The sequence below is a fragment of the Neltuma alba genome, unplaced genomic scaffold (assembly GCF_004799145.2).
Source record: "Neltuma alba isolate B1F8T4 unplaced genomic scaffold, ASM479914v2 tig00011482_pilon, whole genome shotgun sequence".
Classification (NCBI taxonomy): Eukaryota; Viridiplantae; Streptophyta; class Magnoliopsida; order Fabales; family Fabaceae; genus Neltuma; species Neltuma alba.
The window spans coordinates 56,938-75,642 of record NW_021636151.1 but is presented as its reverse complement, the minus strand read 5'-3'; the positions used below and the strand labels follow the sequence as shown (position 1 = coordinate 75,642).

Sequence of the window (18,705 nt, the reverse complement as noted above, 5' to 3'; positions counted from 1 at the left end):
TAGCCTTTGAGACTTGAAGTCTCTATTTTCTTCAATTTTTATTTCAGAAAATATTTACTTGTAATTTAGTTTTTGAAAATCTTTCTATTCTTTCAGAGAATTTTTAAGACTCCTGCCAAAAGGATTATGATAATTTACTCATTTCAGACTATTTTTTATACTTTTAAACTCAAAATTAGAATGTTACAACTGAAGCTCTGTCTTGATATTTGTAACATGGTTGCTGACATCATTCTGGTTCATATGCCCTGCAGATCATTCATTTAAAAAACTGTATCTCTACTCTTTTCCCTCTTTTATGAGGAAAATGAATATGAGGGATGCATGATTTATATAGTTGACATTGACATATGAGGACTTCAAATACTAAAATCTCCTTTAAGGATTTTAGAACTATCAGTTATATTCTGCAACGCTATGACTTATTCTTCTAGGTTTCAAGATGGTTTTTTATTTTAATTTAGGCATCCCCCCGGAGGGGGGGCATGAGGGAATTGAATGTATGTGCAGTTCATTTCAAATTTTCACTTGCAATTTTGTAATTCTAAATGACCCAGATCCTTTATTTAAAAGGGAAAAAATCTCGAGGTAGAAACAAATTTAAAGCGTTTATGTAACACAGAAGATCAGGTCAAAATTAGAGATTGGGAAGAATAACTTTAGAAAACTGATTCTTTTTAATGCTTCAATAGCAACACCTGAAAGAACAGCTTGAATGGTGTTGAGGGAGTTCTGGGCGATAAAGCTGAAAATGGTGGGCCGGCGAGGAGAGGTACCAGAGCTTCTTGAACTCGATGGAGAACTCTGAAGAAATCGGCGCGGCCATTGATGGAAGGAATGTCATCGGAATCCGCCGCAAAATGGGTGGCGTGCGAGGGGGCTCAGCGGGCAAAGGATGCTTGGGAAGACTCCATGACCTCCAAGGATTGGGCTAAATTGCATGAAACCAAACCCTTTCCCGGCTAAATCTTCCATGCTGAGCAAAAGCTTATTTGTATATTTTAAGAAAGAGTATGACGCAAAATGTGTGTGTGAAGTTTTATGTCGTCATCACGTTCACACATGTGTGGACTATAAACAATCTGAATTAAGTTCATTCAACCTATTTATATGAATAATATTGCTTTAGTAAACAACCTCAATCAAATGAATACGTGGCACGATCAAAAATTATGTAAAATAAGACAGTTGATAGACAAAAATACACAGACATTACCAATTCTCATTGATGCTAGTTATAAGGGCTCCTGTTTCCTAAAGAAGTTACTGTTGATTCCATTTCTAACTCCTCTGTATAGGCCATAGAGTAAACTTAAGAGGTGTTTGGTTAAAATCAAAATCATGATTTTAAAAGTACTTTTACAACATACAAAGTAGATATATAGAGGAGTTTGCCTTAATTTGTAAAAAAAAAACTTTTTAAAAGTACTTCTTCAGCAATCCAAACACCCCATTAGTTGGAAGTGGTTTGTCCTAAGTGTCTTGCATTCTAAATAAAATTAGTCTCTATTATTCACAGGCAATACTCCTCGTCCCGTGAAAAAGGAGGAGGAGAGAACATACAAACTTATGTCAACATGAACAACTTGATTTTCAATTCCTGCCAGTATATCCCTTTATTTGAGCTGTCTATAGTCTCATTTGGCTTATTTTTAACAATATTTTTTCAGTTGTAATCCCTTTTTTTTTATTATTTTCTTTTAATTTCTTGTTGCCAGTTATTAGTTCTCGCAAAATAGAGACAATACGAGTTTTTTTATTGATGAAGCTGCGAGCGCGTATGTCGAGAATTAACAAATTAATTTATAGTGGGTTTCTAGTAAACTACTAAAACGACTTGACGTTCTCTTGCATCTATTCAATCTATTATGTCAATGTTATCCCATTCATCATGATGAGTTGGCGTGATTACGATGTTTTAAGGTTCATCCCACTTGGCAACACAAGCAAGAATTTAAGGTTGGTTTTGTCACATAATTAGTTTTTACATATGATTAGATTAGATTTACATTCATATTAGATTAGATAGATTAGCACCTTTTTTTAGAAAATTATTTTGAGGATAGGATGAGCTAGTTAGCCGTCATAAACGCAATCATGATGGGAATGGGGATTATGTGTCTTAAAGTCCCAACAAAGCGGCAGCAAAGTGCTCCATCGAATATTGTCGTTCATGTGATTTTGTTTGTCGTTTTTGCAGCGGGCAGACTGGCCCTCTCAAGCGGGAATGTTCTAGTTGTTTAGCCGGGCGCCAGCCTTCCAATCTTCCAGACGCATCCTCCTACCTTTTTAAGATTGGATACTCTCTCTCCTGTATCCTCAAATATATAAACGTCATGTAACTTTTTTTTCTAAATTAAAAGTTAATTAAGTTAATTATTCGAGTATTATCTTCTCGAAAATATTATTATTAATCATATTCATTTGAACTACTTTTTAATGAAAATTATTAATATACACAATCATATTACTTGAGAACAAAATAAACAAATATAAATGACAAAATGAACTTAGGCCTTATGTCTAGAGCATAATTGAATCTACAAATAGTTATCATATTAAAAACGAGAGGCAGTGCATATTAAGTTTTAAGTTAAACAAAATCATTTTAAAAAAAATAATAAATACATCAAAGAAAATGAATTTATTTTGTGATCTCCACGTAGGCGCGTGCGCGCCCAAAGCCTCCTGCCATTTTTTTTTTTACTTCCATTTTCTTGAAAATGTAAATTTTTTAGGAAAAATAATAAACAAAAACCCTTGAATATATGAAATCACGGTTTAGATTTGTCAATCTCAAGTAAAAATTACGAAATATTGGTTAAAAGATAGAAATGCCCTTCTGCTTTTCATATCCTCTTCCCATATCCATTTCTCAATCTCTCTTGTCATCTCTATCTTCATTTGCTCCATCCTCCCCAACTCATCTCTTAAAACCTTAATTGCACTCATTATTTTTTCTAGGGGTGTTCACGGGACGGATCGAGACCGGGACAGGCCCGTCCCGGTTCCGTCCCGATGAACAGTAACAGGATAGATTTTCTGTCTCGTATCCCGGCCCGTCTCGGGGTTGTCCCGGTCCCGGTCGGGACGGGACGTCCCGAAATTATTTTTTTTTAATTTTTTTTAATTTTTTTAAAAAAATCTGATTTTTTAATTATATTTTTTTGAGCTTAAATCTTATAAAAACATCTTTTTATTTGTTTGGGCACTCTTAAACAAAAGCTCAAAATATTACATATAATAGTCATTAAAAACTCTAAACAAAAGCTTTTAACACAATAAAAACTTGCTAAAAATTCTAATCATCAATAATCTCAAATCATTAACAAATATAAAAACTCTAAATAAATATATCCATAGTTCTATACAATAGTCTCAAATCTTAAAAAAATATGAAAAAAATGATATTATATAAAAAATTAAAAAAAAAAGGAACCGAGACAGGACCGGGACGGGACGACCCCGTCCTGTGTCCCGTCCCCGTCCCTTTTTTGTCCCATCCCGAAAAATTTCGGGACGGATCTGTCCCGTCCTAATAAGACCAAGACTAAAACGGGTCGGCCTTGAACACCCCTAATTTTTTCTACTGGATGTCTGGATCCCTCTTTCTCTACCCCCAATCTTCCCCAATCTAATTCTATGTTTCAAAATTGTCTTCTTGCAAGAGAGATAGAACACCACTGACAAAACCAAAGGATACGACTGAATGTAAGAAGAAAGAGAGGATAACCCTTCTTCAATCTTTGAAGGTGAGAGATGGAATGAGCGAAAGGAAGAAGGACACCATTATCATTGTTCGTCTCCACCTTCAACACAGAACCAAAGAGGACGTTGTGGAAGCTAGATCATGAAAATAAGATTTATGAACCTAATAAGTAATGTTAATCAGTTAAATGTTGTAATAATATAGAGCTATTTAATGTTGTATACTTAATCAAAAAAGTGGTGACAACAATGCAGTGACAAAAACACAGAAATTCTGTCATTTGAACAGAGAAAATTAAATTCCTATAAATTGCTTATCAGAAGTTGTCATTCGCTTTATTGAACTTGTCATAAATTGTTTATTAAAACCTGTCATCTGCTAAAAAAATCTAAAAATTGTCATTTAAACATAGAAAATTAAATTTATATAAATTACTTATCGGAAGTTGTCATTCGTCTTATTGAACTTGTCATGAATTACTTGTTACATCTGCCAAAAAAATCTAGAAATTGTCATTTGAATAAAGAAAATTAGATTTATATGAATTGCTTATCAGAAGTTATCATTTCTCTTACTGAACTTGTTATAAATTGTTTATTAGAACTTGTCATATGGTAAAAACAAGTTTAATAAGGCAAATCATAACTTCTTATAAAATTTTAAGAAAACTATAAGCGGCCCATACGAATCTAGAGATATTTTTTATTTCACGCGCATAACATAGAACGGTGATATATTATTCTTTTCAATAATAAATGTTATTTTTTATATAAAAAATAATTCAAAATTTATAATGTACGTGACAAAATTTAAAAAATTATTGCAAATAGAAGAAATGCATACGACTCACCCATAAAAATAAATTCTAGAACTCACAACTTAAATAATTGTTGTTTCACCCAAAAAAAAATTAAAAAATTGTTTATCATCATATTTCTTTCATGAAAAGAACTCATACGAAGCACAACGTATGATCAAACATGGATCATATTTATAAGATCTTATTTATAAACTATAATAAGATCTTATAATTAAAACTAAAAGTAATAAAATTTGAGAAGATATTTAGCATTAATTAGCACAAGTAGCCAGACAAAAAATTACCTTACAGATGCATGAATAATCATATTTACTAAACGTGATTGAGTTTAGTAAAAGAGACTAATACTAATTAATGTTCAAATTCTTGTGGAAAAAAATACTTATATTTAATGTTAGACAATATCTTTAACATGATTACTTTTAATATGAGGGTATCTACGTATGGAAAATATATAAGACGATAGAAAAATAATTATAACATTTTATTCTATTTATACTGATAAGTAGCTTAATTTAGCGAAATAAATGAAAAGCGAAAGTCTTCGAAGCGGATAACGAGTCTTCTTTCCTGGCCACCCAGAAGCGTTGAGTCTTGAGAGCACGCTCTTCCTTAGCAATACCAGTAAGTTACGTAGGAGTCAAACTGACGCTTCTTCCTCCGTTACCTCCCCTGAACCAATCCCACGCGCGCCGGCTTCTTTCTCCCTTCAAACTACTTTCCGAAACACACATGTCAATGTTGTTATGTCCGTTCACGACAAAAAAACATGCGAACCAGAAGAACAAAGAATTAGTTTTATCGACTTGAGCCAGAAGAAATAACACCACCCCACTTCTGGCCTCGCATGAAAGGCAGCTCTGATACACACCCCCTCCACAGAGATTACAGGAATTTCTTACCTTTTCGTTTCCTTCCCTCTTCCAAGATCACGACCAGTAAACGGTTGGGTTGACTCGGTGGCTGACTCATTGACTCGACGGAGGATATGGCATCGGAGAATCAGCGAATCGAAGACGAGCTCTCCTACCCGATTCTCCTGGCGGAACGAATCCGAAAGGCTGTCGACGAGGCCGAATCCTTCAAATTTGAGTGTTCCGAAGTGTGGAAGCAAGTCGATCGTCTTCTTCAAATGCTTCGAACCCTGGTTCGCTTCGCCAGCACAACCCCTTCGCTCTACGAGGTACCAATTCGGCGTGTGGCCGCTGAGTTGTCGAAAAACCTCGAACGCGCCCTTACCCTAGTCCGAAAATGTAAGCGACAGAGCTTTCTTCGACGGGTTGTGAACATTGTTAGCACCGCCGATTTCCGGAAAGTTCTTAACTATCTAGAAGCTTCTGTGGGCGACATGAAATGGCTTCTTAGTATCTTCGACACCGACGGCACCGGTTGCGGTGGGATTGAGCTGTCTCTTCCTCCGATTGCCAGCAACGACCCGATTCTCTCGTGGGTTTGGTCGTTCATCGCTTCTATCCAAATGGGTCAATTGAATGATCGCATTGAAGCTGCGAATGAACTAGCTGCGCTTGCTCAAGATAACGATAGGAATAAGAAGATTATAGTTGAAGAAGGTGGGGTTCCCCCATTGCTGAAGCTTTTTAAGGAAAGCACACTTCCAACTGCTCAAATTGCAGCTGCTAGTGCGTTATGTCACTTGGCAAACGATCTTGACAGAGTTAGGACGATTGTGAACGAGCTAGGAGTTCCAACTGTCGTGCAGGTTCTTGGAGATTCGCCGATGAGGGTTCAAATTCGAGCCGCGAATTTGGTGGCTAGAATGGCAAAACATGACCCTGTTGCCCAGGAGGATTTTGCCAGGGAGAATGCAATTAGGCCGCTTGTGACATTGTTGTCTTTCGATACTTTTGATGATGATCATACCGGTCAATTGGGTAAGCAGAGTATTCATTCTATTATGCAAATTAACAAGGAATTGGAGAAAAAGTCAATGGTTAGGTCAAGCAATCGCCCGCTTACGAGTTCACATTCGAATTCATATTTGCATATGGAGGGAAGTAGCCGGGCGGGGAATCACAGAAAGGAGAGGGAGAATGAGGACCCTGAATTGAAGCTTAAGTTGAAGGTTAGTTGTGCCGAGGCTTTGTGGATGCTTGCCAAAGGAAGCGTGTCAAATAGCAGGAAAATAACTGAGACAAAAGGGATGCTTTGTTTGGCGAGGTTGGTTGAGAAGGAGCAAGGAGAGCTTCAGTACAATTGCTTGATGACAATAATGGAGATTACTGCTGCGGCTGAATCAAATGCGGACCTTCGCCGGGCAGCATTTAAGACTAATTCACCCGCTGCTAAAGCCGTGGTGGAACAGCTCTTAAGGGTGATTAAGGATTTTGACAACCCACTTCTAAAAATTCCAGCCATAAAATCAATTGGTTCACTAGCTAGGACATTTCCTGCACGAGAGACTCGGGTAATTGGTCCTCTAGTAACACAAATAAGTCATAAAATGTCTGATGTAGCAACTGAAGCGGTCATTGCGCTCTATAAGTTTGCTTGTCCAGAGAATTTCCTATGTGTGGAGCACTCGAAGGCAATAATTGAGTTCAATGGCGTCCCTGCTCTTATGAGATTCCTACGGCGTAATGAAGATACTCAATTGCATGGACTAATCCTTCTCTGCTACCTTGCACTGCATGCTGGGAACAGTGAATCCTTGGAACAAGAAAGGGTATTGACAACTTTAGAGGGTGTTGATCGAACAGTTATTTCCCAGCATCCGGAAATAAAAGAATTAGTGTCAAAGGCATTAGTTCACCTTAATCTGTACCATGCCGGATCCCATTCTCAAAGGATTTCATATTATCCTTGAGTACTTATTCAGTAAGTTGGTGGGCTATGTTTTCATAGGTTCATGAGAATGCTATCGAAATAGTTGCATCCTATGAAGCACTGATACTGGAAAAGATCTAAAGAAGTCATATTCTGTCAGGCATGGATGCTGCCATGCACTAGACGCTCCAATCAGATATGAAATGACACTTCAAATTGCACTTGAACGCTACTTATTTCTTTGTGTCATGTTTTGTGTGTGTATATATTCCGTATCAGTCTTTGGCTTATTAGGTTACATCTGGCTAACCCTTTGTGGATAAAGGGGGTCTATAGGAACAAACCGTACCTCTTGTAAGAATATACTTCAGTTTTTCAGCTTAGGCCGTCTTATCTTTTTTCCCGTGAACTGGGGAACGTGGTGAAGGTCAGAGGTTAAATTTATTTTGGATAATAAACTCTTTTAAGCCCTTGGAATTTCTCTGTATACCTATTTTGTTGATTAAATTGATTCTCTATCATTCCTTTCGATGCTGCATTGTCTTGTAGTGGGAATAGGATTCTCTGAGATTTGATTTATCCATAGAATATGCAGCTGATATCTTCTTTGCCTCAGACTTGTCTTGATGAATCCTGGACGCTGATATTCTGTGAGTTTGAATATGCTTTGTTCATCTTTGTTTTGGATCTTGTCTTTGTTAGTTTTCTATAGTTTTTTCTGTGGCTACCGTCTACAGGAACGTCACCAATGAAAATACAATATACACATGCTTCAGATGAGATGACATGCTGGACATAATATGGTTAGTTTGCAGATGAGACAGAGAAATCCGTTCATGTTTCTGAAAAATATCTAATTTAATGTTGGAATAATTCCTCCCCCTGTTCTCAAACAGTTCATGTAGCTTTTTATGAAATTGAAAAATTCTCAATATCTGGTTGTCCTCAGGCTCTGAAATTACCGAGTTTGTGACCTTGGGAATTCTTGAACTCATCCCCAAAAAAAAGGGGCTGTGACTGTAAAAAACGTTACTATTGATCGAAGGGCTTGATTTGTCTTTGTTGATGCTCTTTAACTTGTAAGTTGGGTAGCTTATTCTGGCTTCTGGTTTCATGCTGTGTTGTCATTATCTAAAAAGCTCTTCACTAAGAGGAGTTAACTGATTTATGGTCTTCAGAGGAGTTAGAAGATGCTCAATAAATATATACACTTTAAAAGTCATATAAAAAGCTGAGGCGTAAAAATAGAATGTGATGATCCACTTTAATGACCAAGGCGGGGGGCACTTTGGATTATGGTCAGGCAAGTCACTAGTTTTTGTGTGAGACGAGGTTGAAGAAATTTTTTTCTTTCACTTTCGCAAGATGTTTTGGCCTTCTGGTTACAAGGCAGTAATTTCTTTACCAACAGCGGCTGGAGGTGGGGTGGGCTTTCATATTCTGTTGTGTGGCGAATAAGATAGAATAGAATTCATGATCTATTTTCACAGCGGCTTCAATTTCTTTTTTTTTTTTGGGTGATAAAACAGGGGCTAGGCCCACTACATTACAGAACCATTACAAACAGTATAGACTCTTTGGGGAATCTCAGTGCCAGCTAAATCTTCATCGAGGATTCTCCGTATTTCAGGCGGAGTGTCCCAGATGGTTCTTGGTGAATCAAGCTGTAGGCTAAGGTGGGCTAGCTTGTCAGCTGCTCGGTTTCCTTCTCTAAAGACATGTCTGATCCTGATTTGCCAATCCTCTTTCATCATCTCCTGAATTTCCTGGAAAACATTCATATGTCGGCTGCGCTCTTTGTTCTGCACTAACAGGTCCACCACTTGCTTAGAATCACATTCCACTTCAATTCTCATGAATCCCATGTCTCGGCATAGTTCTAGTCCTACCAAGATACCCCACGCCTCAGCCTCTACCACCTCACAGCTTTCTAGTTGCACCGAGAAGCCCTTTAGCCACTCTCCACCATCCCCCCTTATTGCTCCTTCAATTTCTGAATACAATACGGTGGACTTCAATGTATTGCAGATATTTAAGGGAAAATTAAGAAAAACTCTTTCATTGCAAATTTTATTGGTAAAATGGACTTTGACAAATTTTTATACATAAAAAAAATATCGGTAGCATACAGAATGAAAAGTAAGGAAGAAAAAGTGGATCGGACACTAAACAAGTTAAGTTAGCAGTTTGAGAGTTAGTTGGTGGGATCGAGTCAACTTGGATCAAACCAGTTATATTAAAATATAATTTAATTAAAAATAACAAAATAATAATATTAATAATCACTAACAACAAAAGACAAGAAAATATAACAATAACAAAGTACAACAACATTAAGAATTTCAAGTTTGATGATTTATCACTAACTAAAATTACTAACATTAATAATCATTGATATCAAAATCATCATTAAAACTCATTCAAATCTATAATGATTGAAAGTTAAATGAGAAAAAAATAGGACTAATAACAATATAATTATCTAAACCAGTTCATTATTAGTTCACTCCAGTTCAATATCAGTTTAACTCTCTTCTGGTTCAACATCCAAACTACCATTTTTTTCCTTTTGAAAACCACTCTGTTTTTTTTGCCAGCATGAAAACCACTCTTCCATTAGGAGATTAATTCGTGATTCTTACAAAACAACGCCTACGATCGGATTGCTAAACCTTCCATATTGGTTCATTTAGGTGCAGTGAATAGTGATGAAGGTCAACCGGATAGAATGAGCCAAACTCTCTGCATTCAAGCGGACATGTCATACTTGTCATCGATCCAGACCATCCCATTAAATTTGAACAGTCGAGGTTTGATTTAATTTTAAATAAAATTTCATCAATTAGGTAAACTCTCACTTTTTGAAAAATAATTTTATCATCTAAAAGTTCCAAATTAAAAATTTTAAATGTAGATGACTCAAATTTCACTTTACGTCTACTTGATGCAGCGAATTATAAGCTTGTATTCTTCCGAATAATCATCTCTCAAAATGCATTCTACCAATTTGTCCATCCATAAGAGAAATTGGCATCATATAATTCACTACAGCTTTTATGAGAAGGAGGAAAAGCTCAGGGAAAATCAGCATATATTACAATCAGATGACCCAAATGTTACATATACCAGCATCGTCGCCCTTAGTTTTATCACACTACAGTATTGGTTAGAACTGCCCTACCTGACACGAAAGCTTATAACCTACCCAGACAGTTGTTTTCTTCAAAATTCCACAGGGGGCGTCGTGCTCCAAAAGGAACATGGCTGCTGAATTGGAGGCATTAACGAACAAGTTCTGTGACTTCTAGGGACCCCAAAACTAGTCCGAAGGGTGGCCTTGTATAATCTTACCATCTATTGTTTGCTTTCAGAGCTACAAGCACAAGCTAGGTTATTTCATAAAGGAAGACCACTATGGCACTACTTTCAAAATTTGTAGGAATGGCATCCTAGTCAGTTCCTTTTTTTAGCCCATTTTCTGGCTTGCTTTGTCGAGTCCATTGTCAAGAAGTTGCAACATCAGTAGTCAAGGCAAGGGGAATATGAGACTCTTTGCCAGGAATGCATGACAAGTCAACATGAAGGCAAAGCACGCCACCTGTCAGCAAGATGCATGGCGTGATCCCGTGAAGGCAATGAAAGCCTCTGTAGAACTACATTCTTGACACGAGCGGCGGCTCTTTCACCAGCACGTGTGGCAAGTTCTAGGTATACCACAGCTTTCATCGAGTCACCCTCCTGTTCAGATGCAACATCTCTGTTAGAATCATGTATAATCTGAAACACATACATATAAATAAGACAAAAACCCAAAATCTTATGCCCAGGAACACTTAGCCATTGCTGACAACTATTTCAATCTTATGTATAGATGTCATATAAAAAACAAATTATAAAAACCTAAAGAAAGGGAATACAAAGGTAAATTGGAACCCCCATTAGACGCATAAATGCATGAAAGGCTGTTTTTAATAGAACCTAAAACAGGAAGAATACGCAAAGTTCATGTAAGTCTAATTTGTGTTAGTAACCTAGTGGAACTGAACTCTGAAACTAAATATCGTGATCATGTAAATCTGAGTAGAAATATGGATGATGTGAACTGAAAGTCATATACTACACCTGGACAAAAGATCGCGGTTTAATTACTAACGAACTTTAAAAATAAAGGATGGTGAGACCTTAAAGCTCAAAAGCCAAATCATGAAGTCTAGTTTGATATAAGAAACAGTCACACAGAAGTTGTACGTTTCATTTTTCTTTCTTTTTTTTTCTTGTTTTTGGGGAACCATGAATATTCAAAATAAGAGGGCTCATATTGCTGGTCAAGAAAAATAAAAGGTATAGGTCGATTGCTTACAGAAAAGAGAGAAAGTCCATGCTCGAATTGAGCTTTACTGTGACCATGATCTGCAGCCCGCTTCATCCATTTTCTTGCAAGCTGATGATTATGTGCCAAACCTTCACCGGAGGAGTAGCATAAGGAGATATTGTACATTGCACGCACATACCCTCCTTCTGCAGCTTTCAAATACCATTTAGCCTGTTCCGTGGAAAACTCGTTAGTGGCAAAGATCAGCATACACATGCTTGTGCAAGAACAGAATGGCATACTATGACAAGCATTTCTTACATTAAAAAGCCAATTCACAAACAAAGGTTTAATACACCCATCAAATAAAGAAGGAATATAGTTACTGATATCAAGGGATGCTTTATGTTGATGTCAAGCAAATTAACACTTACAGCTTCTCTTATGTTGCAATTGACCTTGTGACCTCGATGAAGGCAAAGCCCCAGTTGGTATTGAGCACGGGCATTCCCACCAATTGAAGCTTTGTATAACCATTTTAAGGCTTCCTTAGTTTTTGGAGGTTCAGCTGCAGAGCAAATTTATACCTTCATAAGCATTTTTTATTGTCATAAACTTTGGTGCCATCAAGGCATGATATGTATGGACAATTTTTATTTTTTAGGATAAAATATATCTCAAACAATCTTTTGTGAAGGAATGCAATGCAATTGCAAATATGGAAAGAGGACCTACTTAAATTAGCTTTCATTTTCTTGTCACTTTCAAGCAAGGAAAAAGCTTTCTTGAAGAAATGCAGAATTCATTTTTTGGGATGCGGGGTTCATATACATGCAGGATAATTATTATAGCAAAGATAAATTGTAACAAATCTGAGTACGAGTTACAGATAAGTTTCATTGATATGCACCATATAACTGAATTATGAAGCATGAAAACCATCAAACATTATGCAGTCCCAAAAACCGCCCAAGTTCAAATTAAGGTTAAAAATAAAAAATAAAAAAAAATAAACTTACTTGCGTGACTATCGTGAGCCAAGTGAAGTTATATCTTGGAAAGAAATCCTTTGAACGCCTAATAAGGCAAAGCAGAAATACAGATAAAACCAAAACCTCAGTTATTTATAAAAGAACCGGTCCTCGAAAACTGCAGTCTCCCATGACATCGGACAAGTGAAATTTTCCTTCAGCACTCATAGATGCCATAATATTGCACTCAACCCTGAAGGACTAAATGGTTTCACAGCAATGAGTTTCTGACTTTCTGCTGCAACCCGAAGTACGTGCATAATCTTCCATTGTGTGCTTTACGTTGTTTTTATGTTTATTGATTTTGATTTTAACCTCGGCGCAAACTGAAACTCATATTTTAAGAAAACATTTGTGCATGAAAATTTCAAGAGCATGGATATCATTATTACATAACACACAGCTAAGAATCGCTATTAGTATATGTAAATAGTGCACTCAGCAGAAGTGTAGATGAACTATTGAAATGTGATGGCAAAAAAGATGAAGTATTGAAATATGAAGGCACAACATAAGTCTAAAAACATTACATCTTCCACCTTCCGACTTCCAATTTCATTTCTTCTATGCAAATTCTAAATTCACAAGTCCATATTATCAGAATTTATAAATATGCAATATGTAGTTTGGATGAAGGCCTGAGGAGAGGCACTTGTTCTCAAAAACAGGACGGGAAAAAAAGGATTTTAAGACTAAAGATTGAAGCTTCAACTGAGATTTTAGATGAAATGAAATAAAAATGGTAACTATAAAGTTTAAATTCTGGAAATACCTTGCAAATAGGAAATTCCCAAATTGCACTGGCCAGCTGGGTCTCCGAGTTCAGCAGCTCTCTGATACAAAACAATTGCCTTCTCCTTCTCGCCCATCTGCCAGTAAATCAGACCCGCATCAACCATAGCCAGAGCGGAGCCCCGAGCCGCAGCTTTCAGGAAAGAATCTAGGGCCTTGTCTATATTCGGACGAACGCATCTCTTTCCATGCTTGAATCTCTTTCCCCAACTCAGAAGACGCATCGCCTCCCTCAACGGCTTAAGCGCCTCCGACCACGACCGACAAACCAGAGACGCCGCTTGAAGGTTCGGGAGGGTAAAGGAAGCGGCGATTTTCGCAAGAATGTCATAGGGGAGGGCAGAGAAATCGGCATCACGTGATGAAGATCCTGATGGAGCAGACACTGATGATGCCCTTGAGCAGAGCCGAGTTGAGCGACCTGAGTAAGCCGATGCTTTGAAAGGGGTTTTCGAGGTAGAATTTTTAGTGGAAACATCAGAGTTGATCATATTAGGAAATGGAAGAGATGAGAAACGAGAGACCCCAGAGCGAGAAGGCCATGTTCTGTGCTTCATCTTCGTTTCTTGGTGTCACAGGGCTCCGACAAAGGAACTGAAGAAGCCACTGATTCGTTAAGGACGGGACGAACGGAACAGATTGGGTGACAGACGAAACGACGTCGGTAATTGCTTTCACCTCACGCATTCGCAATTTCGCAAGTCGTGTCCCTTTCTTTTTCACTCCTCTTTTTCTTTTCTTTTTTGATAAGAAAATTACATGCTTCTATTGCAATGTGAACATATAATTTCTATTTCAGAGTGTCGTTGATGTTGATATGTCGTCTCAGAAAAAAATAAAAGAAAAGAAAAAGACAAGCCATCGTTTTCAACTCTGATATTGAAAGCTTTCATAAGATTTTTTTTCTAATTCGTTATTTGCCTAATTTTGTATCAGGTCAATTTTTGAGTTGGTAAATTCAGTTTTTTTAAAATGTAAAATAGATCTTAAAAAATTTAAATCTTTATATTGTATATAAATTATTGTATAATTAAAAAATAAGTTTTTAATAAAATATTAACTTATCAATCAATCATTAGTATATTATACTCCTTCAATCCTTAATGTAAGAACTAATTAACTAATTTAAGTGAATTAAGAATATTAGTTAAATTGAGTAATATAATATATTTTTTCTAAAATATCCTAAGACCTAAGGATCTTTGTTAATTCACTCTCTCCCTCTTCTACTTAATTATTGTTAAGAAAATATCAATAAGATTAATTTAAAAAAAATTTATAAACGTGAAATAAATTTTATATATAAAACTAATATCAACTCTTTAGTTAGGTCTTATATTAATAACTAAAAAAGTATAAAATAATACAAGTGTCACTTTCAATTAATTTTTGAAAAAAAATACTATATGAGAGAAAATAATGACTTCTCACCTCAATTTTTGTTTTGCATGAAAAAACTATAGACAGGCGTGTTGATTACACAACTTAATATAACTCCTCCGATCATTAATATAAAATCTATTTAACTAATTTAATTAGATTAAGAAAGTTATGTAAGTTAGTTAATTATAAGAAATATGACATGTTTTTTCTACAACACTATAATCATCTCCCTTAATATCATCCCTCCCTCTTCTACTTGATGATAATTGAAGAAGTATCCATATGAGTCATTTAGAAAAAATTAATAAATATGAAAAACAAGTATTATATTTAGAATCAAAATCAATTTGACAATTATGTCCTACATTAAGGATCGGAAGAGTATTACTTTTCCATGTTAATATAAGAATTAGATAGTTAGTTTGTAGAAATTAAAAAATTAGTAAAATTAATTATGTGTAATAAATAAATATTGTTTTCACTAAAATACACTTATTAATTATGTGTATTAGAACTACTTCTTGCTAGAATCTTCTCAACATGTGTAATCATCATATGGGTTATTTTGAAACAAAATAAATAAATATTAGAGACAAAGTAAATTTGAACTTTATATTTAAAATTAAATTGAATCTTCAACTAACTTTCATATTAAAAATTAGAGGTAGTATAAATTTTAATAACAAAAAAATAAAACGTGGATAATCAATCTATTTATTATATCAATTACTACCTCCGATCGTAAATATAAAAATTAGTTGACTAATTTAAGTAGATTAAAAAAATAAATTAAGTTAGTTGTATATAATAAAAATCAAAAGTGGTATAAAATAAAATTCTTCATACCAAAAGGTAAGGATCCTAAAGGCAAACTCTTTATTATAGTTGTGGTGATTTTGTTCAACTAATAGTTAACGCTTTTGTTTAAACATGAGGGTAAATTCCTTTTGTTAAAAAATAATTTGAAAAAACTCCTATTTACAATTTGGGCAGGCACAGTACAATTGCTGTATATGTGGGACTGCTTTAAAATGATCTGAGCGTGAAGACAGAATCAGTTATGGTGTGAATCAGAACAGAATCTTTTATCACCTATTTAGCAGTCAAATGCCTCATCACTTGTTCACAAATATTTCATATTTTTTTCGTTAGCCCCATCATGAATTGGTTGACCTCGACTTTCCATTTTTTTTTCTCATCAAATTAAAGTCGATTGTCTTATATCTCATTGCTTCTGGTTGAATGAATGAGCATATAGATGCATGCCCCTCTGCTCCTGCTTATATCACGTACTATTTATAAATTATTTTTAGTATGTTTTATATAAACTGAAAAAAATTAAATATCATTAAATCTGTCTTGAAATTTAATGACTTTTCAACTTTACTGTTATTTAATATACATTATATTTTCTGATCCTATTTATAAAATAGAAAAGACATTTTTTAATTCTATTTATAGAGCAGTAAAAAAAATTTATACGGATGTACAGTTTTACGGTTCATTTATTATTATGTTTATTTTATTTATATAAGGTTTAATATATATTAAATAAGAATAAAGTTAAAAAGTTATTAAATTTTAAATGAGAGTTAATGAAGTTTAAAGTTTTTTTTTTGTCTTTATAAAATATGTTAGAGGCTAGGACTAAAGTGATACCTCATGGGAATAAAATTAACATAATAATAAATGAAAAGTAGAATTATACACTTATATGAAAAATGACTCTCTTTATCCTAGAAATAAGACCAAATGAGTTTTCCAATAATTACATTGTGCCGTGTATCTTATTTTTCACGGCAAAATATTATCGAAAATAATTGACGTAATGGTTATAAAAATTTTCACTCAAATATCTGTATATTGAAAAATATACAAGATGTGACAATTTTGTTTAGAGATAGTATCTGAATTTCAATCCTGGGATGAACGAAAAATCTAAGATACTAGAGTTTGAGTTGCAGTCCTAAGTCTCAAAGAACAAGATTTTATGGTGTGATGGCAAGAAAAAATAAATATTCAAATGTCTATTGATTACTACTACTCAAGTATTTCAGGAATACAAGATTTGTTAAGGTTGCTATTGTTAGTTTTTAATTCATAGAGCGGTGGAAAGAGTCAGGATTCATCAGTTACCGTTATGAATGAAATAAAGTTGGTAGATTATTAAGATGGTGAAAACTTTGGAAGCCAAAAAAATATCAATATTTCTGATAATTTTCATAATAATCGTTCACTTTTCAGATGTTGTGCACGCAGGTGACAAGAAAAAAAACGTCTGATATAATAATAAGAAGCCTGTGTAGTAATTAATTAATTAATTAATTAATTGACGACATGAGTATTTTCTTTTTTGGGTGACAACGACATGAATACTTATATTTTAGCCCAATCACATATTGGGACAATCCTAAAATTTCATCGTCCGTAGTAAAAAAGTGATAAACCACGTACCCCGTTTAAAAAAAAAAAAGTGATAAACAATACTAAAACTTTGAATCTTTCTTTTTTGAGGGGGGGGGGGATTTTGTATCTTTTCAAAAAAAAAAAAACTTATAAATTAATGTGCCTCCAAAATGGACCTTAAAGTCCAGACACGCAACGAGGTCCGGCTCTTATTTGACCTTTGCGTGGCCCCTCTTGTCTGATTTTCATCTCCTTTTAAAGGCGCCATGCATATCTAACACTTTGGAGGATTGAAATCCAACTGCACCCCAATTTTATTACCAAAAAAAAAAAAGTAACATAAAATAATATATATTAATTATTCTAAATAAGTCATGTCACATTTATTATAATTAACTAATTTATTATATTAATTAACATTTGCAGTATCATTAGAACATGCAAGATATCTTCAATTATTAAACATAAATACTACCTCCGGTCCTTAATATAAGACTTTGTTAGACTTTTATTTTGATCATAAATATAAGACCTCAATCCACTTTGTCTCTCGTATTTATACATTTTTTTCAAGGTAGTCTTTCTAATAATTGTAGTTCTAGCCAATATAGTTGATTAATAAGAATATTTTAGGAAAGACAACGCCTATTTATTACAAATAACTAACTTAACTTCTTTCTTTAATCTCTTCAAATTAGTCAACTGGATCTTATAATTAAGACCGGAGCTAGTATTATGGATATAAGAATAGCTTCCATGGTTATACCACCGCATCTGCGCGTCATAAAGTACAATTAAGACACAAGTCAATGGTGACCTAAGTAGCGTGCCAAGCACTTTTAACTCTCAAGCCTCATACGTATAATTTTTTTTTTTGGATTGGATCTCATACGTATAATTTTTAATATCTGAAAAAGCTTCAAAATTTTTCCGAGTTCATCCATTATATTTCTTCCAATTCTTAATATAAGAGTTAGGTAACTAACTTATAAATATTAAGTAAATTAATTAAATTATTTATTTATAATAAGTATATGGTACCTTTCCTAGAATATTTTTATTAACCTTGTGTATTTGAATCAACCCTCCATTAGCATGTGTAATGATCATAAAAATTATTTAAAAACAAAATAAATAAATATTAAAGACTTATATTTAGAATAAAATTGAATCTCTACTTTTATATTAAAAATCAGGTAGTATTAAATAAATACATCATCCTACGGATGTTTTGTCCCTTGTCACCCTCACACACAACGTGGGAACAAAGAGAGACATGAATATTTATATATATTTGCTAAACTAATGCACAGCATGTGTAGGTAGCTAGGTGAAAATTAAATATGCGAATATGCATTTCCATGACATATGAAGCTGGTCACAAATTGGTAATATTTAAAGGGCGTGAAATAATTGAGGTGGATTATATTGAGGAATCTTGTAAGTAATCTAATCAACTAATAAACCA

The 18,705-nt window shown here is 34.5% G+C and overlaps 2 protein-coding genes across 3 annotated transcripts; one reads left to right on the top strand and one right to left on the bottom strand.

The window, feature by feature from the left end:
* Positions 1-5,222: 5,222 nt before the first annotated feature.
* LOC114713973 (uncharacterized) lies at positions 5,223-7,395 on the top strand. The gene has a single exon (XM_028898667.1). The coding sequence runs from the start codon at positions 5,518-5,520 to the stop codon at positions 7,351-7,353; it is 1,836 nt and encodes a 611-aa protein (XP_028754500.1). The 5' UTR covers positions 5,223-5,517; the 3' UTR covers positions 7,354-7,395.
* Positions 7,396-10,290: 2,895 nt separating this feature from the next.
* On the bottom strand, positions 10,291-14,117 carry LOC114713971 (F-box protein At1g70590-like). 2 transcript variants are annotated; one of them, XM_028898664.1, is made up of 4 exons: positions 13,429-14,117; positions 12,060-12,193; positions 11,674-11,856; positions 10,291-11,090 (listed from the first exon to the last, which is right to left on the bottom strand). In XM_028898664.1, the coding sequence occupies exons 1-4, from the start codon at positions 14,003-14,005 to the stop codon at positions 10,887-10,889; spliced, it is 1,098 nt and encodes a 365-aa protein (XP_028754497.1). In that variant the 5' UTR covers positions 14,006-14,117; the 3' UTR covers positions 10,291-10,886. The 2 variants fall into 2 exon arrangements, with proteins under 2 accessions (XP_028754497.1, XP_028754498.1); XM_028898665.1 differs by having other exon boundaries at positions 10,291-11,051.
* Positions 14,118-18,705: the final 4,588 nt, after the last annotated feature.

Bases quoted from the DNA above. Each gene is read 5' to 3' on its own strand.
- LOC114713973 (XM_028898667.1), top strand. From the start codon at position 5,518: ATGGCATCGGAGAATCAGCGAATCGAAGACGAGCTCTCCTACCCGATT.
- LOC114713971 (XM_028898664.1), bottom strand. From the start codon at position 14,005: ATGAAGCACAGAACATGGCCTTCTCGCTCTGGGGTCTCTCGTTTCTCA. The intron at 12,194-13,428 runs GTATTTCCAGAA...TTTGCTCTGCAG, and splicing joins GGGAATTTCCTATTTGCAAG to CTGAACCTCCAAAAACTAAG. The intron at 11,091-11,673 runs GTAAGCAATCGA...TATGTGTTTCAG, and splicing joins ATGGACTTTCTCTCTTTTCT to ATTATACATGATTCTAACAG.